This window comes from Acanthochromis polyacanthus, chromosome 21, assembly GCF_021347895.1.
Source record: "Acanthochromis polyacanthus isolate Apoly-LR-REF ecotype Palm Island chromosome 21, KAUST_Apoly_ChrSc, whole genome shotgun sequence".
Taxonomy (NCBI): Eukaryota; Metazoa; Chordata; class Actinopteri; family Pomacentridae; genus Acanthochromis; species Acanthochromis polyacanthus.
In genome coordinates this window covers 27,745,308-27,772,001 of record NC_067133.1, presented here as the reverse complement: position 1 = coordinate 27,772,001, position 26,694 = coordinate 27,745,308, and the positions used below count along the sequence as shown (strand labels likewise).

General features: G+C 38.9%; 2 protein-coding genes across 3 annotated transcripts in view; one reads left to right on the top strand and one right to left on the bottom strand.

Moving 5' to 3' along the window:
• The window catches only part of mfsd13al (major facilitator superfamily domain containing 13a-like), a 228,316-nt gene that overhangs the window by 139,431 nt on the left and 62,191 nt on the right, over window positions 1-26,694 (top strand). The window contains exon 8 of one of the 2 annotated variants that reach the window (XR_007938646.1): window positions 15,567-15,810. The exons of the other annotated variant lie outside the window; for it this stretch is intronic. The gene's annotated coding sequence lies outside the window, so the exon portion shown is untranslated. Of the gene's footprint in view, window positions 1-15,566; window positions 15,811-26,694 lie in introns of those variants that run through there. 2 annotated transcript variants of the gene reach the window in all.
• iqck (IQ motif containing K) lies at window positions 633-25,873 on the bottom strand. Its single transcript, XM_022202398.2, has 9 exons — window positions 25,752-25,873; window positions 25,581-25,660; window positions 25,418-25,502; window positions 22,167-22,264; window positions 20,915-20,967; window positions 20,756-20,833; window positions 20,552-20,636; window positions 10,434-10,545; window positions 633-1,485 (listed from the first exon to the last, which is right to left on the bottom strand). Exons 1-9 carry the CDS (start codon window positions 25,804-25,806, stop codon window positions 1,292-1,294), a joined length of 840 nt encoding a protein of 279 aa, XP_022058090.1. The 5' UTR covers window positions 25,807-25,873; the 3' UTR covers window positions 633-1,291.

Below are 26,694 nucleotides of genomic sequence, written 5' to 3'. Positions count from 1 at the left end.
ACAGCCCGCCGCCTTCTGCTTCCTTCTGCCGCCGTGTGATCCGGTTTCAGACGGGCCCAGTGGAGCTGCTGCACTATCAGATGTCCCCAGAATGAAATGGGCTGTTTTATCACAGAGCCCAGTGGCAGCTGTCTCCCAGGCATCAGCATACCTGCAGAGGGAGATACATGACCCTCCTCGTGCCTCGCTGCCAGACATCAGCGACTGGGAGGGTCAAGAAAGCCATCCATCACGAAACCACCGGGACAGAGGGGAAACCGGCGTTATCCTCTCAGGTACGCTGGGTTTGGTGGATGGAAAAATGCCAGGAGAGCACTTATTCAGTCAGCCTAATTGACACACAGTCAGGAGAGGACGGCTATAACCTGGACAGCCTTTTAGTTTGCTGTGAAGGAGAGCAAAGAACTGCAGTCAGTTGAGCTGCATGCAGTCTTTTCATTTCTGCAAATCAAATTTCATGAACTTTCTGCGGTGGATCTGTGACATTTACGACGGGGTTTGATCAGCACCAGCTGCAGAAACAGATAGTGGAAGGAGAGTCCGTTTTTGAGTAATGTTGCTAACAGACAGACAGACAGACAAACCAATGTCGATCGTCACATAACTAAGTAGTAATTAAGATCAGACCAACGTTATTCATCCTGGAAGAAATCGTTTAATAGTTTGAACATTTAGTCTACCCAGAGAGATGTTCTGCACGGTTATTATCAGTGGTAAAGAAACTATTAGATATTCATAGTTATCGCCTACAAAGAATCTCAGTGATGTTTTTAAGAGCTTTTATTCTGTTTTGCTGGCAGGGTAACTTCCTCTTCTGGTAAACAGGATAGAAGTCTCAGTCCTGAGCTTGAATGAAAACGCTCTGACCTCTTTTTTGGCGGGATATGAATTGCTAAGTAAAAAGGAAAAGACACATCAAGGAAATGTGGTTCTGTTCCAGTGAGAAATCAGCAGAGAGGAAATACTAAGTCTGTTACAAGAGGTTTCACTCCCCACAGTAAAACATGTGACCCGTGTGAGATGGTTTTCATTTGTTGGGTGAGATTTGTGAAGAGAAGTGATCCATCAAAAAGGCAATGAAAGCAATAAACTGATTAGACGCAGATCTGAGTCCATAAATCCTCTTTCCTGGTCACGTCCAGCTGGTTACAGGCCTTTAAATGGCTCGTTTGACTGATTGCTTTGGTCAGTTGGACATCAACCTAACAGAGTTTAATGGCCTTTAAACACTACAAGAACCTCGTAGCTGGAGCTAATGATCTGAGCTAACACAACCATGGAGAAGCAGCAGTCAGGGGTTTATATCCAGGACGGTTTCCTCTCTGCTGAACAGTCCGGGGCTGAGCCAATCACCGGGCTCCGGGCTCATCTGGGTGCTGGGACTGTGGACCACCGAGCTCTGGGGGGTCGGGGACAACACCTGGATGGACACTTCAGAGTCGCCTGGTTGGGGGCTTTCTGGAAGATCTGCCATCAGCGAACCCACTGCAGAAAGAGAAGAACTGCATCTTTAATATGGTCATCATTTAGAAATGTGCACCTCAGACATGAGCTTAGATCTGGAGAATCCACTCTGCAGCTTCAAAAACCAGGAAAAACCCTGAATCTGTTCAAAATTTAACAGCTCACTATATTTTGCCCGATTTTCTGCTACAAATGTGTCAACAATATTAAACCTTTTTTAAGAAAATTCTCTCTCACAATTTTCCAGTTAGTTTACCCTCCACATTACAATGAGTTGTGCTATTCCAAATTATAAATGAAAAATAATGGCACGTATCTGTAAATTAATATTTTTTTTACATTTTTTTACATCTGTAATGTAGCATCTGTAGTAACAGTAACAGTTAAAAACAATATTGAATTCTTACTATACAAATTTTTTTTCTTTCAAATAATAGTAAATATCTGTAAAATAATTACAATTAATTTTTTGATGATTTTACAGAATATTATCTGTAAAATAACAATTAAAATATTTTACCTTTTATGTAAAAAAAAGACTTTCCACAATTTTATTTTCAAATAATGATAAATATCTGTAAAAGTAATTTAAAAATTTAAAAACAGCGTAATTTAATGGTCAATTTCTAATTCACCAAAATGGGGACAATCTGTAAAATATCAGTAAAGTGTTTAAAGTTAAAATATGTCGATTTTTTCTTACGGGATATTATCTGTATCTTAACATCTGTAAAATAATGGTTAAAAAGTATTTACCTTTTGTTAATGCGTTCTACACACATTTCAATTTTCAAATAATGGTAAATATCTGTAAAATACTACATTGTTTTTACAGGATATTATCTGTAACTTAGCATCTGTAAAATCTGTAAAGGAACAGCTACAAAATATATTTGCATCTTTTAGTGCTTACTATACACATTTTGTCTTTCAAATAATGGTAAATATCTGTAAAATACTACATTTTTGATGATTTTACAGGATGTTATCTGTAACTTCACATCTGTAAAAGAACAACTAAAAATAATATTTACTATTTTTTCATTCTTACTATACACATTTTTTATTTATAATAACATTTTAAATCTGTAGAATAGTATTTTTTGATGATTTTACAGGATATTATCTGTAATGTAACATCTGCAAAATAACACTTAAAAACAATATTTACTGTTTTTTTCATTCTTATTATACACTTTTTTTCAAATAATGGTAAATATCTACAAAATATTATATACTATTATATATATTAATATATTTTTTTTAAAAATTTCAAGATATTATCTGTAATTTAACATCTGCAAAATCAGTAAAATAATAGCTAAAAAATATTTACCTCTTCAAAAAAATATTCTTACAATACCAAAGTTTTATTTTAAATAATAGTAAATATCTGTAAAATAATATTTTTTTCTCATTTTACAGGATATTTTCTGTAACTTAACATCTGTAAAATAACAGTTAGAAAAATATGTACCTTTTTTATTCTTACAATACCAAATTTTTCTTTCAAATAATAGTAAATATCTCTAAAATAATATTTTTAATGATTTTTCAAAATATTATCTGTAACTTAACATCTGTAAAATAACAGTTAGAAATATATTTGCTGTTTTTTAATGCTTACGGTGCACGAATTTATTTTCAAATAACGTCCAATATCTCTAAAATAATATTTTTTGATAATTTTTCAAAAATATTATCTGTAACTTAACATCTGTAAAATACACACGTGGACAAAATTGTTGGTACCCCTCAGTTAAAGAAGGAAAAACCCACAATTCTCACTGAAATCACTTGAAACTCACAAAAGTAACAATAAATAAAAATTTATTGAAAATTAAATAATCAAAAACAGCCATCACTTTTGAATTGTTGATTAACATAATTATTTAAAAAAACAAACTAATGAAACAGGCCTGGACAAAAATGATGGTACCTCTATAAAAGATTGAAAACTATTTGACCAGAGTGACATGATTAACTCAGGTGTGTCATTTAATTGACATCACAGGTGTTTCCAAACTCATAATCAGTCAGTCTGCCTATTTAAAGGGAGACAAGTAGTCACCCTGCTGTTTGGTGAAAAGGTGTGTACCACACTGAACATGGACAACAGAAAGCGAAGGAGAGAATTGTCCCAGGACATCCGAAAAAAAATTATAGACAAACATCTTAAAGGTAAAGGCTATAAGACCATCTCTAAACAGCTCGAAGTTCCTGTGACAACAGTGGCTCATATTATTCAGAAGTTCAAGACCCACGGGACAGTAGCCAACCTCCCTGGACGTGGCCGCAAGAGGAAAATTGATGACAAATTGAAGAGACGGATCGTTGGAATTGTATCCAAAGAGCCCAGAGCAACCTCCAAAGAATTTAAAGGTGAACTCCAAGGCCAAGGTACATCAGTGTCAGATCGCACCATTCGTCGTTGTTTGAGCCAAAGTGGACTTCATGGGAGACGACCAAGGAGGACACCACTGCTGAAAAAAACTCATAAAAAAGCCAGACTGGAATTTGCAAAAATGCATGTTGACAAGCCACAAAGCTTCTGGGAGAATGTCCTTTGGACAGATGAGACCAAACTGGAGCTTTTTGGTAAGGCACATCAACTCTATGTTCATAGACTCAAAAACCAAGCATACGAAGAAAAGAACACTGTCCCTACGGTGAAACATGGAGGAGGCTCAGTAATGTTTTGGGGCTGCTTTGCTGCATCTGGCACAGGGTGTCTTGAAAGTGTGCAAGGTACGATGAAATGTGAAGACTATCAAGGCATTCTGGAGAGAAATGTGCTGCCTAGTGTCAGAAAGCTTGGTCTCAGTCGCAGGTCATGGGTCTTCCAACAGGACAACGATCCAAAACACACAGCCAAAAACAGCCAAGAGAAAAGCGTTGGACTATTCTAAAGTGGCCTTCTATGAGCCCAGATCTGAATCCCATTGAACATATGTGGAAGGAGCTGAAACATGCCATTTGGAGAAGACACCCATCAAACCTGAGACAACTGGAGCTGTTTGCTCATGAGGAGTGGGCCAAAATACCTGTTGACAGCTGCAGAACGCTCATTGACAAATACAGAAATCGTTTAATTGCAGTGATTGCCTCAAAAGGTTGTGCAACAAAATATTAAGTTATGGGTACCATCATTTTTGTCCAGCCCTATTTCATTAGTTTGTTTTTTTAAATAATTATGTTAATCAACAATTCAAAAGTGATGGCTGATTTTGATTATTTAATTTTCAATACATTTTTATTTATTGTTACTTTTGTGAGTTTCAAGTGATTTCAGTGAGAATTGTGGGTTTTTCCTTCTTTAACTGAGGGGTACCAACAATTTTGTCCACGTGTGTAACAGTTAAAAATATATTTGCTGTTTTTTAATGCTTACGGCGCACAAATTTATTTTCAAATAATGTCCAATATCTCTAAAATAATATTTTTTGATAAGTTTTCAAAGTATTGTCTGTAACTTAACATCTGTAAAGTAACAGCTAAACAAAATGTTTGCTATTTTTTAAATTCTTACTAAACACGATTGTTCTTCACTCTAAACTGTTCATGGAGCAGCTTCAAAAACTCTTAAAACTGTTAAATTTAAAGCTTACTTAGACTTGTATCAACAATATCAAATTTTAAAAAAAAATCTCTCACAATTTTCCCATTAGTTTCTCAACATTACAGTAAGTTTTGCTATTCCAAATTCTAATTAATCCAAAAACTGTGAACCTGCTCAACAAATTTGTCCAGTTCCTGCAAAGCTGCCGTGGGAGCGTTTCGTTATTTGCCAGTGAAAAGCATCGTCTTTGACATTTTGAAAGTCACTCTATGATGAACAGACTGCTTCATTTGGCCGAAAATACCACAAACTGTGACACCAACAGATTGCTAATTATGGCCATGAAAGTTGCTTTCCTTTGCTAACATGCTTAATGATCGAAACTGTGGTTGGAAATGTACTTTTGAAAAGTGCCAATTCCAGTTTTTTAGCCTTTGAGATGCGTCAACACCATCTGCAGCATCGGTGTCTCCACTGACGATGCCTCTTTTACCTCGAAAATGGACTTTCCTGTTTCAGATTCAATAACTGCTTCTAAACATGGTGAGGAGGGTCTTGTAATTTATACATAAACATAACTATTTAATTTCATAGTAAACTACTGACAACATGTGGTGCAACATGAAGCCACACAGTTAAAAAAAAACTGTAAAAATGATGTGAAGTTTTATCAAAAGAATGCCAGAAAAAATATGGAAAAACAATGAAATACTGTAACACTCAAAAAATGTGAAAATAATAGTAAAAATTTGTAGAATTTTTTGGGTTTATTTTACAGGATATTATCTTTTACTTAACAACTGTAAAATAACAGTTAAAATATTTATCACCATATTTTACCTTTTAAAAATTTTACTTTACACAATTTTATTTTCAAATAATGGTAAGTATCTGTAAAATAATATTTTTGGATGATTATTGAGGATAGTATATACAGCTTAGCATCTACAAAAGAATAGTTTAAAAAGTAATTTTCAATTCTTACTCTACACAATTTTTCTTTTAATAATAATAAATGTCTGTAAAATATTTTTAAAATTAAAATATAGTATAAATAATACAATTTCATGGTCAGTCAGTAATTTAACAAAACAGTGACAATCTGTAAAATATCAGTAAATAGTTAAAGGTTAAATTCTGTAGATTTTTTACAGTGCTGAGGACTACGCTGCTGTGAGGTTTCAAGGACAGTGGCTGTGATTGGCGGGCTGCTGAGAGCTGCACCTGTCCGCTGAGCTCTCACCTTTGACCTTCGGCAGATCGGTGAGCGTCGGCCCTTTGCTCTTTGTGTTATTGTTTCTCTCTCTGACTAATTCTGACATGAAGCTGCCGCTGGTCTCCTCGGGTCAAATGAGACGAGTGCAGCTGTTCCTGGATCGACTTAAAGAGTGTTAATACAGTGGGAGGGGGTCGTCAATAAATAATTATTGGTCCCGGCATTTATCTGTCAGAGCTGGAGGACACAACTCGCTTCATCACATCCTAAGCTGCCAGTTGTCCTCCCTTCCTCCCACATCTCTGGTCCTCTCCTGGTTTGTGTTCAGGACGTGGTCTGGGTCGACCCGCCAACGCATTCAGGCCCCCGGCCAGAATGTCAGGTCAGCAGTAGCAGCGGTTAGCAGCAGTACGGTGCAAGAATGTTCGTCGGCCTTTGTTGTGTGGAATGTGTCGGCGTGGAAACAACCTGGCGTCGTGTATTGTTTTGCAAGCGGTGAAAACACGGATCACGACCGGCGTCGATGAGTGTGTTTGTCACGCCTCAATGGATGAACGAAGGCTCAGAGCGTTATTACTTCTCATTCTGTTTTCAGCATCATAGTAACTTAACTGGTTAGATAGAAGTCTGTGGATCTGATGCAGAACTAGTTGGAAATGATCCGACACTTTTGTGGTGCTGAAAGGACTAAAATATGTTTTAACAAAATGTGGAGACTATAATTAGATTGAGATGGAAGTGAGCAAATAAAAACAAACCTCTTTATGTGTGGCTGCTGCATGGATCGTTTTTAAGGGCTGATATTAGCTGCTGTGTTTATTAGTAAGTTTTAATGTGATTTATTACCAGTTGTATTATTAGTACATTTGTGCAGAGTGGCTGAATCTGAACTTTTGAATAATTTGTTGATTATTAATATTTTTAGAATAGAATAGAGTTTTATTAACATTTGCATGGGGACATTACAGTTCAGGTACACTGACACTGTAGTTAATAAATCACTTTGTATAAAAAAAAGTGTTGAAAATGTATACTCTGAGAAGGTAATTACATAGTACATAGTATTACGTAGTGTTCAGAAGTAATAGTACACTTGTAGGTTTGGATTCTGCCAGTACTTCTGCTTCCAGAATGAGGTACTGCTTCCAAAATAAAGTATAACGTCTTCCAGAATGAGGAGCTACTTCTTCCAGAATGAGGTACTGCTTCCAGAATAAGGTACAACTTATCCCAGAATGAGGAACTACTGCTTCCAGAATGAGGTAGTTGTTCCGGAATAAGTACTTCTTCCAGAATGAGGTACTACTTCCAGAATTAGTAACTGCTTCCAGAACGAGGTATTTCTTCCAGAATGAAGTACTTCTTCTAGAATGAGGTACCACTCACAGAATGAGGTACAGTACAGTTCAAAAGTTTGGTGTCACCCAGGCATGTTTTCAATGAAAACTTACACTTTTATTCATGTGTTAGCATAACTGCACAAAGGTTTTCTAATCATCAATGAGCCTTTCAGCACCATTAGCTAACACAATGTAGCATTAGAACACAGGAGTGATGGTTGCTGGAAATGTTCCTCTGTACCTTATGGAGATATTCCATTAAAAATCAGCTGTTTCCAGCTAAAATAGTCATTTACCACATTCACAATGTAGACTGGATTTATCATTCATTTAATGTTATCTTCATTAAAAAAAAAATCTGCTTTTCTTTCAAAAATAAGGACATTTCCATGTTACTAAACTTTTGAATGGTAGTGTACATGAATTAAAGTTGACCTACTACATGTACACATGCACAGATAGACTCTCACACATATAAATTGATGCAGAGATCTGGGATTCATTCCGGCGGGGCTTTGACGTTAAAGATTAAGTTTTTGAGAGCAGAATGAGGACAGTGAAGATGAAAAGCAGGGAAAGGAGCGTCTTTTAGGCTCAGAGTGTATCTGTGATAGAGCCGGCAGAGGATGGGGGCTGGGAGTACATGTGAAGAAAGAGATGAAGCCAGACAGTAGAACGAAATGGTGTGTTTGAGTGCACGGATGAAGGACAGAGCAGCTGAGAATGCAGCGTGAGTGATGGGATCAGAGCAGAAGGACAACAACTAAAGTTTGTCCTTGGAAGTAGACAACTAGCACACAGTGGTACCTCATGAAATACAAGCTACAGAAGAAACTAAAACAGTTTTATTAACAAAGGAAACAGTATCAGCTGGTCCAACTATTGCATAGATCACATATAGGTCTTGTTTAGACGTCCATGGTTGACCCATCATGAAATGCTCTCCCTCCTGTTTGATGGATTCTATGAAATTTCACACCTTCAAAAGAGGAAATCTGTACCTGTCCAAAAGATTCTGTCATGATTTCATAAATATTTGAATTCCTACAGTTAACATGGATAAAAACACAATAAATGTAACTTGGACAACGTACAACCTTAACACTGACGTTTGGTTTAAAACATGCAATGCTGTTTATGAGAAGGTTTATCTGATGGACACTGTAACTGGTCACATGACCACAGCTGAGTTCAGGGTCACACTGTGGGATTATGGGTCAGATGAAATACAGCTGCAGAGGGAAAACGCCTACGTAGCTACAGAGTCAACGAAAGAAAATAACTATAACGGTCCAAGAGGCGCACACGTTTTCATGGTGTCTACTGACTGAGGAGAAATAAACGTTAAAATAAAGACATCTGTATCATGTTGTGGCCAAAATCTGTTTCCCTCTCTTATCCTTCAGCATCATCACCAGCTCAAAATTTAAATTTATTCAGTACTTTGATTTATGAACAAATAACTGTAAAACTGATAACATTCATATCAGCTTTATCAGCATTGTCATCATGAGCATGCTGACATTAGCATTTAGCTCAAAGCACACAGATGCAGTAGCTATTAGCAGCTAGAGGTGTGTTTACTATCATGATAGTATCTATCTAGTAGTACTGCATTCTTGAAGAAGGAGTACCTCACTCTGTGAGCAGTAACTCATTCTGTAAACAGTACCTCATTCTGGAAGAAGTACACTACTGTTCAAAACTTTGGGGTCACTTAAAAATGTCCCTATTTTTGAAAGAAAGACAGTTTTTTTTCAATGAAGATTACATTAAATGAATGTGGTAAATGACTATTCTTGCTGGAAACAGCTGATTTTTAATGGAATATCTCCACAGGGGTACAGAGGAACATTTCCAGCAACCATCACTCCTGTGTTCTAATGCTACATTGTGTTAGCTAATGGTGTTGAAAGGCTCATTGATGATTAGAAAACCTTTGTGCAGTTATGTTAGCACATGAATAAAAATGTGAGTTTTCATGGAAAACATGAAATTTTCTGAGTGACTCCAAACTTTTGAACAATAGTGTAGGTCAACTTTAAGTAGTTTAGAGCAACTTCAACAAAGATAGAGCAACTTCAATTAATGTAGAGCAACTTTAACTAACAATATCAACTTTAGCTAATGTAGAGCAACTGTGGATAACGTAGAACAACTTTAACTAATAATATCAACTTTGACGAATGTAGAGCAACTTTATTATAATGCAAATTAACTAATAATGTCGACTTTAGCTAATACAGGGCAACTTTAGCTAATATAGAACAACTTTAACTTATTTTAGAGCAATTTTAACTAATTTTCGAGCAACTTTAACTCACTTAAAGCAACTTTAACTAATATAGAGCAACTCTAGTGAATGTAGAGCAACTTTAATATAGAGCAACTTTAATAATGTCAGCTTTAGCTAATATAGGGCAACTTTAGCTAATATAGAGCAATTTTATTTAATGTAGAGCAACTTCAACTAATATAGAACAACTTTAACTAACAATATCAAGTTTAACTAATATAGAGCAACTTTAATAATGTCAACTTTAACTAATATAGAGCAACTTTAACTTATTTTAGAGCAACCATAACAAATTTAGAACAACTTTAACTACTATACTAATATGGAGCAACTTTAACTCATTTAGAGCAACTTTAACTAATGTAGAGCAACATTAATTCATGTAGTATATCTGTGTCTGTGCATTCTGACTGTTAGTATGAATGTTGGCGTGTGGTGGCCACTCAGCAGCTATAGGACAAAATTCAGGATCAATGATATTATATTGCCAGCATGGCCTGATGTTCAGTGATATTGTGTGTGTGTGTGTGTGTGTGTGTGTGTGTGTCATTTGCTCACCTCGTCTCTCTTGTTGATTCCAGAACCGTTCGACGGTTTTGGTGATGTCACGGGTTTCTCTCAGTTCTTTCTGCCAGCGGCGCAGCTCCTGCACATCTGGGCGAGTCCTGATCTATAAACAGTCACAGTAACACGTGTGAAGGCGTCGCGTGCAGAAACTCACATAAGCAAACAACATCAATAACTTAATTAAGCTGTGAGCTAATAAGCCCCAGTGAGCTATCAGGGTTGTTTAAATTGGCCCATCTACAGAGACTGTTATAGGCTTTAGCTCATCTCCTCTGGTGTGTTTGGAGTCACCAAAACCTGCACACCAGCAGTCTAATATATTTATGTTAATATAACCCAGCTTATTGATGATATCTTGACTAAGCTAACAACAACCTAAAACAACTTAAACACATCATCCAAACTCCAACCTTGTGATACACAGCCAGACCTTTATTATTTCACTTACCCAGTGGAGTCTAGAAATTTAGGGGGAAGATTGTTGTAATTAAGCTAGTTAGCATATTTAGGTGGCTGCCTGTTCCAGATTCACCGTTTTAAGCCTGAGTTTACCATTTAAAGCACCTTGTGGTTTTAATCTTAAAAGTTCTTTATCACTAAGGTTTTCATTATCATTTATTAATTAATTAACTTATTTGACAGAGACAGTGAACATTAATGAACGTCTATTTGGCAGCAATAAGCATAAATATGCCGGATTATAGCAACAATGCTAATTTACATCCATAGTCCTTAGGCAGGTAACACAAATCAGTGAAACAAAGTACAATAGGTCATAAAAACAGGACATTACAAAAAGTATACAAAGAAAATGTAACAGTGAAATATACAGTGAAACACAGGACAACAGGTGACAGTAAACGCACATTACAAAAATTACAGAAAGAAGTGAAGGGTCAATGGACAAGACTGGCTCGCTTTATTTAAGGTGAGATGCAACCTGGGACACTCCCTGATGGAGAGTGGGAGACTGATACAGATCTTACTGGCCTTCACACAAGGAGCATTTTATCCAGAGGCTGTTTTGTTGTGTGGGACCTCACAGTCCACTCTAAAGGAGGCCCTGGTCCTGAGACCGCTGTGAGCCCTTCTTGTCAGACATAGGGGGTGGGGCGAGTCCATGTAACACCTCATAGATCAAACAAACACATTTATATTTTTAAAATTTTCAAAGTTCAATAAGTTGTACTTCTCTAAGATATTACAAACATGATATGACACTGGTTTTCATTGGCTATGTGATGATTGGCGTTGGTTTGTCTGTTTGCAAAATTACTCAGAAACAGACTAATGGATTTGAAGGAAATTTTCAGGAAAGGTCAGAAATGACATAAGGACCAAGTGATTAGATTTTGACAGTGATGCAGCTCATAGTCTGGATCCATGGATTGTTAAAAAATTTCTGTATCATTGCCAGATAGCGGCACGGTGTCACTGTAACTATGACAACAAGTGAACACTAAGACAGCTGTCTGCTGACGATCACGATTGTGATCCTACTACAAATCCACCGCTGCGGACTGATCGAGACTTATCTGTCTGAAATCATACAATGACTGAGCAGCCTTGGTGGAGTACTGCGCTCTCTGGGAGCTTTGTTGTAATTGTTGTTATTACTATTACATGTGGCGAGATAAGAATAGCAGGTTTAACTTTGATGCTAGTTCCATATATTTTAGGATAATGATGTAGTGAGCAGTGTGGTTGCTGAGTCTCGAAGGTTTGTGTTTTTCTGCACAGAGACTGTCGCTGTTCATAGTAATTAGGAGTGTTAGGATGAGATCTGTGTATTATTTTAGTGGCAAAATAGATGAACTTCTGCAGCGGGTTCATAAATTGTGAAACAACTGCCTTTTGATCTTCTCTCTGTCCAGGTTGTAGCATGAATTCATCTCCTGTTCCCAGAGGAAACCCCTGTTGATGTTGAGTGTGGGCTGCTGGGTTTCCTGACAAAACTAAACAGGTTTGCTGCTTCAGATGAACAGAAAACGCCCCTGAAGATCTCACCCTCCTGTACCCTGATGTATTTCCCTCATCTAACTAAGCCTCCTTTCTCGTCTTTCCTCTGTCCTCTCTTTTGTCTTGGGTAGGTTTCATCTCTCCCCTCTCTTGGTTTGTCTCTCCCCAGATTGTCTCAAACCAACCATCCCTGTAGTCCCTCCTCTACTCTGCATTCTGTTCCACCTCTCCGCTTTCCAGTCTTGTTTCCCCCCTGCTCCATTCGACCCCGTCTTTTTCCCAAGTGCCTGGTTGTGAGGCAACAATGGTGTTGCTATTAGTGGGTATGAAAGTGGGCCTGTTATATAAGCCTGGGGTGGGTCTAGAGTGGGTAAGACTTGCGAGCTCCAGTCGTTCATTCAGCGGGTGTCACAGAGCTGCAGCCGCCCCTCTGCTGATGGGAGCAAACCATAGAAATGGAAATGAGGGGTGAGGGTCAGGAGAGGTTGGGGGGGTTGGAGTCTGTTGTATTTGCTCACCATCACCAGTGTGCTCCATTTGTGTCTGTGCTCATTTCTACTCTGTCCTGCGAACATCTCAGCGTTCTGTTTCTGCTGCTGACCGCTACATCACGGTTCATAATCTGTCACACTCATACAGACTCTGTTCTTAGAACGCTGCCTTCCTAAATGTACAGGATGATGGTGTGTGCATGCATGTGTGTGTGTGTAAATGTGCGTGCATGCGTGCATGTGTGTGTGTGTCAGCAGCAGACAAAGAGCCGGATGAGTGTGTGTGTTTTGAAGCCTGTCTGTGTGCATCAGTACAGCTGATTAGCAGCACTAAGGCTGTTCTGACCTGTGCACAAAGCCAGTCAGGACTCTGTGTTTTATTTAAGATTCACACATTCAAACTGATTTTATGACACCAAAATGTGTGTTTTTCTGTTGCATCTATTCCTCCAACAATGCTTGAGAAAGAACTACTACTTCTTAGTAATCTGTATTTACTTTGACATTAAAATAATTGTTCTTGTCACAAAAGCCAAATTATATTGACAATAAATGAACATTGAAAAGCAGTAAAAGGGGAAAACTTCCAAGCTGGGTGAATGCTTTTTATAGGCGCAGTAGTTTGAAAGCCGAGGGAACATTTGTCTCCACAATAATACCTTGTTGTTATAATCGTCCCTGTCAGTGCACACGTGGCAGAGTCTGGTTTAGTTTGCACGTGCGTCACTGCTCTCATGCTGAATGTATGCATAAAGTCTGGGATTAGACTGATTAGAAGACAGACATTAACGTGTAGTGATGAGATGTAAAAACACAACCACAAGCAAAGACACACACAACAGCAGAAAACGCTAACAGGAGGACGCCATCTTAAATCCAGCTGTAACACAAGCACAACTCTTACACACACCCCACAAAATACACTACAACCACACAAACACTCTTTCTCACACACCCTTCAGTCCCACTGCTCAGCCTTTCAAGTCGCATTCCTTTTTGTGCAAAGCTGCCTGTGAGATTGAGCTCCTCTGCCATTCTCACACTCTGCAGCGGCACAATGGCTTCTGTCTGCAGAAATATCAACACTGACAAGATGCATAAAGCCACAGTCTGCTCTATCTGCCCTTCACACCCCACCCACCCACCCACCCATCCATCATCTTGTTGTTGACCGATGCTTCCATCAAGGCTTAACCAGACCTGTGACCCGATTCGTGCGTCTGTATTCTCAGGCGCAATACGGTGGTTGCACTGTGGCCACTTAGAGGTGAATAAGATTTAAAATACTCTGAAGGAAACCTCTCATTTGGGCCCCACCTAGCTCCTCTGCAGGATGTGAGGATAGACGCTGGGTCCTGACTGTCCTGAGAGCCAGCGACGTGTTTTCTGCATGAGTGCTGCTGCACGGTCGGTGACCAACTTAACACTGAACCTCATTTCAGAGCATTCATCTGATGCTGCCATCGGATCATTCAGCTGGAATCACAGACCTACTTCTGACTGCACGGTTCTCTGGTCGTGATTCCATCCATCCATCCATCCATCCATCCATCCATCCATCTGAACAAAATTCAACACAAAAGGATACCATAAAAGTACCAAGAATACAAATGAGACACAACACGTCACAAAATTACACAGACATCGACAAAAAGACAGGGAAAACCTGAACGACATGCCATAAATAAGACACAAAAGAACACACAATCACACAACATGACAAGACAAAAAACAACGCACAAAACACTTGTTTCTCCTAGCTTTTTAGATTTGGTCTCAGGACAAGTACATTTACACAACAACTGCATGTTTTAGTATTTTGTACATGGATTATTTGAAATTTGATGGAAAATGTCCTCCAATTCCGGAATGACACTTATGTGCTCTTAAAATCCCGGTTGTTGCAGGAACCCAAGCAGCGATCTGTCTCTGAAAGTTGTCCGGTAAAGCAGAGTTGCCCTCGTTTTTCAGTAAATTTGCAGTTCTAATGACAAATTTATTGATTTAAGTGTTGCGCCAAAACAACTTCCAGATGACTATAATACAAACAAGCCAGATTGACAATGAAGTAAACGAGCAAATATGAATCTAGAGCGAGCTCCTCATTAGCTTAGCTTAGCCCAAAGACTGGAGAACAGGGGAGGTCAAAAATCTTTTTAGCAACACTGTCAGAATCCACTAATATACATATTTAAATCATCATTGTTCATTCTGTGTAAAAACAACACTTCACAATCTGATTGGGCATCATCCAGCAGACCGTTTCTGTCCTGCCAAACTAGACCAACTCAAACATTCTCTTTTAGCAGAGTGGTGCAGCCATGAGCCTCCTTATCTTGATATTCTGACCCTAACTTGAACCAAGCTCACTCCTAAAGCCTCAGTCATCGGCTTCTGATGAGCTGATATAACTGTAGGTTGGTGTTTGCTAGACAAATATGCTGCCCGTCCAAAAAAAAGTCGCACACTCTATATTTCATTGGACGGTCTTTAGTTCTGAGAACGACATGCATTCATCGTGGCATCGTTTCGATAAGGTTCTGCAATGACACAACCTTTATATCTTTCCAGAGTTGCATTCATTTTCTACCAAGATCTTATATTGCTGATTGAGAGTCGGCTCACTGCACAAAGTCTTCTCCAGAACATCCCAAAGATTCTCAGTGGGGCTGAGGTCTGGACTCTGTGGAGGACAATCCATCTCATGCTCCCTGATCCACTCATTCTCAATGTGAGCCCCATGAATCCTGGCATCATCATCTTGGAACATGTCCATGAACATCAGGGAAGAAAAACTCCACTGATGTAAAGACCTGGTCATTCAGTATCTTCAGGTATCAGCTGACCTCATTCTTTGGGAACATAACGTTGCTGAACCTGACCAACCCCAGATCATAACCCTAACCCCCACAGGCTGGTAGACAGACATGATGAGTTCATCACTTCATCTGCGTCTCTTCTTACCCTGATGCCCCCTTCACTCTGGAACAGGGTAAATCTGGACTCATCAGACCACATGACCTTCTTCATTGCTCCAGAGTCCAATCTTTATGCTACCTAGAAAACTGAAGCCTTTTTTTCTGATTAGCTTCACTGATCAGTGGTTTTCTTAGAGCTACAGCTGTTTAGTCCCAATCCTTTGAGTTCCCTTCACATTGTGGAAATGTTCTTACTTTCACTATTAAACATAGCCATGAGTTCTACTGTTGATTTCCTATGTGGGACCAGCAGTAATGTTATTCAGAATTATGAACACCCCCCTATTTTCATTTAATATTGATTGTATACAATTGTTTTTTGGTCTGTTTATACGTTGTTATGCAGAAATCACTTCAGTAAATTGAAACAAGTGTAAACATGAAGCTTCAGCTTTAATTCTCCACTAGAAATTCAGACAGGCACAGAAGATAGCTAAAGGGGGTCCTTCTGGGGGTACGACGTACAGGCGCGCATACACTTCAATGAGCAGAGTACGAAGTCTGACAGTAGCTAGCTGAACGTGTCTGTATTGTTTTGCATCGGTATCTGAAGAGAGAACATGCATTAAAAGAACTTTAAACTCATGCACGCTTGGAGCCCCTTTCTGTCCGAGTGTGCAACGCCTACCATCGTCTAAGAGTTTTTTCCAACCACAGATGATGGCTCTCCACTATCTTCCAGGTTTTAATAATGTGTTGGACGGTTCCTAAACTGATTTTGTAGTTTCAGAAATCTCCTTCATTCTTTTCTTTGCTTGATACAGGCCAATAATTTGACCCTTCTGAGACAGATTAACATCCTTTCCATGACCACAGAATATGTCTTCCAACGTGGTTGTTAAAGAAATGAGAAACTCCTCACTGCATGTTAAAGAAGTTGTTGCAGCTGACACTTATTCATCACTGCAGTATGAATAATTATTCAATGGAAAGCTCTAATCTATTTGCTTAAATAAATCAAAGTGGTGCCTTTTTTTTATTGGATAGGCAGTGCATATGAGTTTGCGCATCCCAAAATGCAGAACAACTCAGAAGAAAAAGAATTGCCAGAGACAACACATCATGCATAAAAGCTCACAAACATCTCAAGTGACTCTGAGCTGAGTTTTGTTGGTGATTTATTTCCGCTGATGACGTTTTCTGCTGTACGAGGCCGACCAGTGAGTGAACCATAAAGCCTCGAATAGCGACAGCCTAATTGTAACTTATTACACAACAGCCACACTACTCTAACTCAGCTGACTGAAGTAATCCTGAGAAGTCTTAGCAATCAGAGCAGCGTGCATGTGAGTGCACGTACATATGTGTGCATTACAGTAGCAGGGGATGGATGAATGGATTAGGTGAAGGCACACACTGCAAAGAAGATTATGTAATATGTTTAGAACAGCAGCTCTTTATAGTTGTATGTGAAACAGGAGACAATCGCATTGTCTGGGTCATAGATGTGACTTAGTGCACGTCTGGGTGCATGTCTGTGTGTGTGCACGCTGCCCGCTGCTGCTCTTCTTCAGTGCTGTGATGAAAGAGATTAATAATGGAGGGATAAAACTCTCTCCGTCTTTGCCTCCTGGTCTTTAGTCTTTTTCATCAGAACGCTCACATTCTCTGAGACGCTCTGCAGTCGGCGCTGCGTCAGGCGGTTATATAACAGCCGAGAGAGGAACAGAGGCAGCATGTTGGGGTGAAGAGCACCCATCTTATACTGACCGTATATTCTACAGCTAAATCCCATAATCCTATTACACTAAACTAATACTAAATTCTCAAAAATATTCTCAAGCACTTAACAGTCAGGCAGATTTTACTGAAACATAGTTTGTTATTGTTCACTTAGAAGTGAGATCAGCGTCCTGACTGCTGAATTATAATGTTTAATAGTGACAGGCGCTTTGCAAACGTGCAGAAGTTTTACGGCTCTGTTGGTGCTCATGTCCTCGTTTCTGCTCTGCTGTTTTTCTTAAGTCAAGCTAACAGCAGCCATGAAACACCACAACGGTGCAACCCAAAATATCTCCTTAAATAAGTCATGATGCTCTGTGTCTAGAAGAGGCCAGTCCTCACCTCTGGACCCTCACTCTGCTGCATCCCTCTTCCTCCCAGAGCTTCTGTTCTGACAGATTAAATGTTGACAAGCTGCTTTCCTTTCCATCTTTTCCCATTTCTAATCTGAGACCTCTTTCCTCCCTTGTCTTCCAAACTCAGCCTCAGCTTCAACCTTCCATATAATCCTTCCCTTCCCTCTCTGCTCACTATCTCTCTCCTCCTGAGGATCCCTCGGGCCTCTGGGCTGCAGTGTTATCAGCTGCCCTGCTGAACCTCCTGTTCAGAGTAAACATAGAGGAGCAGCTGGCTCACTGCTGCCACCACATGTGAGGAGAGGCCAATCAGATCCTGTGCTGTTGAAGCTGAAAAAAGAGGAAGTGTCGCCCCCTGCTGGTGCACAGGTAGTCCACAACCGGAAGCACGCACATCAGCATCCAACACATCCCTTTATGCACACACCCACAAATTCATGCCCACATGTGCAAACGCATTCTGAGATGAATTAAAAGCGTAATTGCCTCTTTTCCTTGTGCAGCGACACTGAAGCCGAATCCTCCCACAAGCACACAGGATTAGAAACGGAACAACTGAAGCTTCTGTTCTGACAAACAACACATGACCCTTACTTGTCCTTACACCATGTTGTGCTTATCTGTGTGTGAGAAACTGCTGCTGTTTGCCTCTGGTGGTGTCTGTGTGTGCCTATTTATATCAGCACAGAGCTCTTCAAACCACAACGCCCACACAGGAAGGAATTAAAGCCTGGCATCACTGATGACATAATCAAGCTGCTGAATGAAACTGCGGCCCCTGAGGAAGAGGGACGGGGTTATACAACAGGACCGCTCTGTTGTATCTGCACAGACCCACACAGGAGGCACACTGTGGGCTGACTGCAGGGTTCCTGCATGCTTTCTTCTTCAAAATCCTTTTTCTTTTAAAAACAATCTGAAAAGTTGGACAGACCTAATCTATGAGTAAACACTGTAATGTAATCAACCCTCGTCCTGCAGACCCACTTCCTGCTCCAGTTATTCAACAGCTTTTCATTGACTTTGTCCCTGATAACTTTACACTGCTGTTTTCTGCTTTAATTAGTGTTTTTTTTTAAATTACAAATGTTTTATTTATCCATTCCATTCATCCATTATCTATACAATGCTTAATCCTTAATAGGGTCATAGGGGGCTGGAGTCTATCCCAGTTGACTTTGGGTGAAGGCAGGGGACACCTGGAGAGGTAACAGTCTATCACAGGACTACATAGAGACAAACAATCACACTCACATTCACATCTATGGACAATTTAGAGTTACCAATTGACCTCAGCATGTTTTTGGACTGTGGGAGGAAGCTGGAGAACCTGGAGAAAACACACACATGCACAGGGAGAACATGCAAACTCCATGCAGAAAGATCCTGTTAAGACAGGGAAGTGAACAAGGGATTTTCTAGCTGCAAGGCAACAGTGCTAACCCCCATCCACTGTGCAGCACGTCCCAAAATGTTGATACCAAATTGCTACGTAAAAACAATGTTGTTGTCCACAACTGTTCGGTATGTTTGAGATTTAGCACAGCCAAACACCTCTGGCCAAATGCATCATTAAAACCTGAAGGATAGTGGGGAGCCAAAATCTTTGAGGAACAAATGTGGTCGGAACAAACTCTTAGATGATCGTAGGAAATCAACAGTAGAACTCACGGCACACAATGCAAAGGGAACTCCAGGGATTAGGACTAGACAGCTGTGTAGCCTTAAGAAAACTGCTGATCAGTGAGGCTAATCAGAAGAAAAAAGGCTTCAATTTGCTAGGTAACAAAGATTGGACTCTAGAGCAATGGAAGAAGGCATGTGGTCTGATGCATCCAGATTTACCCTGTTCCAGAGTGATGGGGGCATCAGGGTAAGAAGAGCGGAGGATGAAGTGATGCCCTCATCATGGCTAGTGCCTACCAGTCTGTGGGGGTTACAGTTATGATCTGGGGTTGGTCACATTCAGCAACGTTATGTCCCCAAAGAATGAGGTCAGCTGATACCTGAAGATACTGAATGACCAGGTCTTTACATCAGTGGAGTTTTTCTTCCCTGATGTTCATGGACATGTTCCAAGATGATGATGCCAGGATTCATGGGGCTCACATTGAGAATGAGTGGATCAGGGAGCATGAGATGGATTGTCCTCCACAGAGTCCAGACCTCAGCCCCACTGAGAATCTTTGGGATGTTCTGGAGAAGACTTTGTGCAGTGATCTGACTCTCCCATCAGCAATATTAGATCTTGACAGAAAATTAATGCAACTCTGGAAAGAAATAAAAGCTGTGACATTGCAGAAGCTTATCTATACAATGCCATGGTGAATGTGTTCCATTCTCAGAGCTAAAGGCGGTCCAATGAAGTATTACAGTGTGCAACTTTTTTTTTTTAAATGTGCAGTATATATTAATATGTTGGCAGGATGAAGGTTTCCAAACTTCCTCAGACTTTATGTTTTTGCCGAAGTTTCCATAATTATTGTCAAAACTGCATCCGGAGCACGCAGTTAAACTTCCACTAACTCGACCTTTGCACTCGTAGAGGTATAGTAGTAGAGTATAGAGGTTAGACATAATAAACAGCGTTCTGCCTCTGGTACCTTGTATCCCCTCCAGAAGGCCTGAATGAGCAGAGCAGCCTCATCCTCCCCCAGCAGGAGGAACAGAGGGATGGGAGGCCTGGGGCTGGAGGAGGAAGGAGTGACGAGGTGAGACGTGATTCTGCTGTTTTACCAAATGCAGGACAAATGTGCGAATGTGCATGTGTGTGTGTGTGTTGCATTAATGTGTGTGTGGAGACTCACTGCATCTTGAGCTGCTTCTTGACAAATGGGATGTCTTCAAAGGCCACCGGGAGCTGCTCTCGTCTGCAGGGGTTGTGGCTGGAGGAAGAGGAAAACACAACAGCAGTTTCTAAAAAAATGTTTATTGCACACAACGTTTACTAGAGTATTAGTACTTACTTATAGAGCCACTCAGTGAGGAAGTCACAGGGGTTAAATGCAGTAATTTTCCTCTGAAACACAGAAAACAGAACTCAGGTGAACATCCAGACTGTCACCTGTCAGCGTTCTGGTAACAAAGTTCAATTCAGTTCAACTCAATTCCATTCAAACACTTTATTTACCCCCGAAGGGGCAATTAAAAAGGCATAAAGAGCAGCATCAACATAGCCAAGGACAAAACAAACAGAACATCAGACAATAAAACCAACACAAATTTCTAAATTTAAAAAAACCAAAGTTCCACAAATTAAAAACAAATTCTATAATTAAAAAAAAAACTATAATATAAAAACAAAGTTCTATAATTTAAAACTAAATACTATAATTCAAAAAAAGTTCTATAATTTTAAAACAAAGTGAAATAATTTAAAGGTGATTGTCATGCCAATAAAGTCCTCTGTACTTTGCTCTATATTACTGAGTTACTGCTGATGTGTATGAATTTCACTGCAATACCTGGTCATCATTCAATACAGTTAAATTATTATTACAGTATTATTGTTATTATGATATAATATAAATATTAATAATAGAAATATTATTATTACTATTAGACATTATTATTATTATAGCTGCTGTTGTTGTTGTAGAGGTAGTAGTTGTATTAGCAATTGTAGTAGTTGCAGTAGTAGTTGTTGTAGTAGCAGTAGTAGTAGTAGTAGTTGTAGTAATAGTTGTTGCAACAGTAGTTGTAGTAGTAGTAGTAGAAGTTGTTGTTGTAGTTGTAGCGGTGGTATTATTTGTTGTAGCTGTAGCTGATGTTGTTGGGGATGAATGTGAATGTATGTCACACACTGTGGGCTGCTGGTCACCTGAATTTCCCCTCAGGGGATTAATAAAGTATCTTATCTTGTATTGGCTGTAGTACTTGTAGTAGTTGTAATAGCAGCAGCAGTTGCAGATGTAGTAGTAGTTATTAAAGTAAACATTTAACAGTCTAATAAATGTGTGTGTGGATTCTTACTCTACAAAGTAAATGAGAACTACACTTGTGCAATAAATGTACTGAAATAAACTGCTGTACTGCATAGTATCATCACAGTACATGTACTGAGTTGTACCGTATGTGAAACGCTGTGGACAACAGTATCACTGTGTGTTTACAGGGTTTTCATGGAGTATTTTCACAGTAAACACGGGACGGTGAGAAACAAAGTGTGGTTGTTTTTGAAATTCTTTCATTTACTTGTTTATCAGAAGAAACTCAGACCTGAAAGCAGCCGTGAGTCTGAGCTTCTCTCAGCAGAGCCTCCAGTCCAGGCAGCAGCACAGGAAACACTGTCTGCTCCAAGAAACACGTGGCAGGACCTGATCCACAAACACAGGAAAATACAGGTGGATTTTATTTATTCAACCTCGTCTCAATAAAGTTAGAGAGGAGCATAAAATCGGTATGAAGACAGGTGACAGGACTAAAGTAAAGCACATTAGATACACCAAAATAAACCCATGTCAGGAAGAACAGTTGTACTCTTCAGTGACACATCTTTTCATCAGAGCTTTGAATTCTCCTATGACGACAAAATTCTGAAGCTGTGCTGTGTTCTGAAGGCTGAACAGTTCAAAACGAATCCTGAGTGGCATGCATTAGCACATCTGAAATAATTAGAATACTGCAATTTCCTTTTCAGAATTTCATTCATTCATTAGACATGAAGTGAAATAATTCAATATTAATTTTGATGAAAATGGCTCATGGAAATCTGAAATCCAGCATCTCACAGTATTAGAATATTTCCTAAGATCAATAAAAAAAGAGATTTTGAATAAAGAAATGTCCAACTTCTGAAGAGTCTGCTCCTTCTGTACACTTCATGCTTGGTTGTTGCTCGTTTACCATGAATTACTGCATCAGTGTGTCGTGGAGAAGAGATCAGCCTGAGGACCTGCTGAGTCTTTGATAGCAGCCTTTAGCTCGGCTGTGTTTGTGTTAAGACCTCAGATTCTCTATAGCAGGGGTGTCAAACATGAGGCCCGTGGGCCAAAACCAGCCCGCCAGAAGGTCCAATCCGAGCTCGTGGGACAACTTTGTAAAGTGTAAAAATTACAGACAAGACATTAACTGTAAATTGTAAATTAGCAAAACTATAAATTTAAAAATAATTTCTCGACCATGACAAGTTGTTTTGATCATAAAGTAAAATACTAGATTGCTCATTGTTCGTTTTTCATTTTGTGTCTCATTGCTGTAATATTTTTGTCTAGTTTTTGTTGTTTTGTGCTTCATTTTTGTCCCGCTTGTGTTTCTCTATATTTTTTAGTCATTTTGTTTCTCGCTTTTGTCATTTTTTGTCTCGTTTGTGTCATTTATGGAATTTTTGGCATTGTTTTTGTCGTATGTCTGTTTTTATGTCACTCTGTAATTTTTTTGTCTACAGGGCTCCAGACTAACTTTTCTTCCTAGGAGCACAGTGGCCCCTAACTTAAAATTTTAGGTGCGCAACCAGAAAATTTAGGGGCGTACACCAAAATCGACATGCAAAGTAAAAATTCATATTTCCTCTCATTTTCACTGTATTACTGATAAATACTTGCACAATAAATGCAGAAACTATGTTTTCAATTCACAATTTATTGTGCAGCAGTTGACACAACATAAGAAAAGCACTCAGAGAGCAGTACTCCACCAAGGCTGCTCAGTTGACATCATTTCCAGTGGATGAAATCTTTAATAAAAAATGACCTTGTGCTGAGTACTTGACATGACAAAGGCGCTGCTGAAAAGTCCGAAAATTCACGTAAAGATGAAAGAAAACGGTTCCACGCTGTTGCTGTCTAGCAAAGGATGTGTCTAAACTTAGAAGCAGCTGGAATGAGGACAAGAAAGGAGGGAAGGACAGAAAGGTTCAAAATAAGGCTGAGCATAAATAAAGGCTTTGTGAAACATCAGGAGCTTCACCGTCATTCGCCCTCCGCTCTCACACACATTGGCCTGCCTTCTTCTTCTTTGGTGTTCAACTCCTGTCTTCTTTTGGAGTTAATGTTGGTTGGCAAACAGCTCATTTGTGCATGACTGTCTACTGGGCTGAAGTGTGGAGCAGACGTTTGTCAGTAACAAAAAATATTCAATAATTAATTTAAAAAGAAATCAGCATATTTACTGGTCGCACATGTGCGAGTAGATGAAAAATTTACTCGCAGTCGCTCAAATTTTGGTCTCAAAATGCGACCATGTAGTCGCAGTCTGGAGCCCTGGTCTAATATTTTTGTTTAGTTTTGTGTCATTTGTCTCCTTTTTGTCATTTTGTGTCTCATTTTTGTAATATTTTTTGTCTTGTTTTTGCTGTTTTTTGTCTTTTTGTTATTTTGATCATAAAGTGAAATACTATGTCATTCAATTCCAGATACCTGAGACGAAATGTTTTATTCCTTTGTAGACACTCTGTGATCTGTAAATTGTAATGTGTAAATAATAAACTGAGGCATATTATTGTTGAAACTGCATTAATTTAAAAAAAAAAAAAAGAAATGTCAGCTTGCTCATAATTTCTTGTAAAAAGATAATTCCTTAAATGTGAACATTTTCTGAATGCACTTTTTGTACCAAGACAAAGGGAAAAATTTGGAGTTGTGGTTATTTATAAGTTATTTTACTGGTCCGGTCCACTTGAGATCAAATTAGTCTGAATGTGGCCCCTGAACTAGAATGAGTTCTATGCTCTATAGAATACTGAACTAGACTGATTCACAGTATTTGTATGGTTTGAATAGCAATTTACTCAAACTTGAAGTTAAATACTCATATTTACCAAATAATATTTTACTAATATTAACTACTAATATTTTGAGATATGCTTTTTGAAAAAATTAACTGTAGGACATAATTGTCAAAATTCAAATAGAAAAAAAGCTTGAAACATTTTGCTTAACATGTAGAAAGTCTAGAACATATTGAGCTTCACTTTCTTAAATAACTGATAATGAAAATATTTCATTTTTTTAGATGCACTAGTACAGCTTGCATTTACATTAATGACAATTATAACAGCAAGAAGAGAGTTTATCCAGTACTGCTTTTTTCCGTCTACTTCAGTCTCATTAAAGCCCATAAAATTGATCAAAAGTATGCAGTGATGTGTGCATGGAAAGTCTAACACACTACAAAATGTAGCCTGTCTGCACGTTTGTCTAACTGTTAAATTAAGACAGGCTTTATTTTGATAATAAAAACCCAATTTAACCTTCAGTTTTTAACTCTGTGCTGAATACACACATTAGAAGAAGCTTGTTATCAATCAAAACACCGGCGGGAAGACTCGCAATCAGTTAAAACTGAACATTCAGAACTAACATCAGATGATCATCTACATCAAGTTACATTTTGAGCCTCAAATGACTCCCCTATGAGCTCCTTAAAGCAGGACTTTTATCCATCTGGTCCTGTATGATGTTATTACCAGCTATGAAGTCTGTCTGTACAGAACAGACACCAGATATTTGTATTCAGGCAAACTCTCTTACGTTCAAATGCAGCTGGAGGTTTTTCTGTCTGTGAGCAGCCGAGCAGGAGGTCAAAGTCTCCCAGAGGATCCTCATCCACAAACACCTAATTAAAGGAAAAACACAGTTCATTTTAAACTTGCTGGTTTATTGATCCAGGCTAATATGCGTCTGTGGAGCTCACCTTGGCTGTGGTGAGGAGCGGGGAGTCTGTCCTGGAGTACCGGGAGCTGCTGGGAGGACTGAGCTGCTCTGCTTCAAACGCTCCAAACACACGGTGAAACAGAAATAATGAAATAAAAGTTGAATTTTCAGTTCATCTAAGGTTTGTAAAACAGCGCAATTGTGTTCTCACCTTCACACACTTGTTGCCAAACGGATTTATGGGCACAGATTGTCGTCTCCATCATTCCGACTGTTTTTCTCGAGGCGGTTGCTAAGGACTCTGTGGTTGCTACGGAAGTACCCGCTGACGGAGGACGTAAACAGACAGCAATACCGGAAATGTCTGGACTACGACACGAGCTTTTTAGGAAAACTCTAAATCTTTTCTGAAAACTCACTTTCACCGTATGGACTTCTCTTAACTGATGCCTTTATTTATTCATTTATTTTTACGATTTTTATTGGAGCTTACTGTTTTTTCTTCGTTTTTTGGTGTTTTATCTTATTTGTTCCTACTGTAAAGCACTTTGTAATGGTGCGATTTGGAAGTTGATATACGAGTAAGTTCTTTTTATCATTTACAGCTTTGTTTTTTATTTTCACTTGTTTGTAGAAAACAATCAATAAAGCTTCTTCTCCTTTAACTGTAGGTTCCAAACATCCGCCACTAGAGGGCAGCAGCTTCACAACACCGAGAATGATAATTAATCATTCAAAGGCAAATTTGACTGTAATTCTGCGACAGGAAAGGCAGCTAAAACACTTCTTAACCATCAACAGAAGTGAAAAGTAACTAAATATATTGACTGAACTACTACACTTAAGTGTATTTTGAGGTACTTATACTTCACTTGAATATTTCCACTTTATTTCTGATTAAAACAGAGTGTTTCTATATTGATCTGATAGCTACCTTGAGCTGAAGATTTTACACACTGGATATTATAATTAGCACCGTTAAAGCTTAAGCCAGTACTCTCCAGCATTTGTGGTTGGACGTATTCAAGTTTTTTTAAATAGAGTTTTTTTTCCCTTTAAACTGCTCACTTGCTGTTATTTCAGTGAATGATGACAGATTTGTAAATCAGAACTTGTTTTTTCTTCTTTCAGGAGTCTCCTGTGTGTGAAACTGT

Coding starts and splice junctions, on each gene's coding strand:
- iqck (XM_022202398.2), bottom strand. CDS start 25,806: ATGATGGAGACGACAATCTGTGCCCATAAATCCGTTTGGCAACAAGTG. Junction 22,265..25,417: donor ACCTCCAGCTGCATTTGAAC/GTAAGAGAGTTT, acceptor TTTGTGGATCAG/GTCCTGCCACGTGTTTCTTG. Junction 20,968..22,166: donor AGACTCACGGCTGCTTTCAG/GTCTGAGTTTCT, acceptor TCTGTGTTTCAG/AGGAAAATTACTGCATTTAA.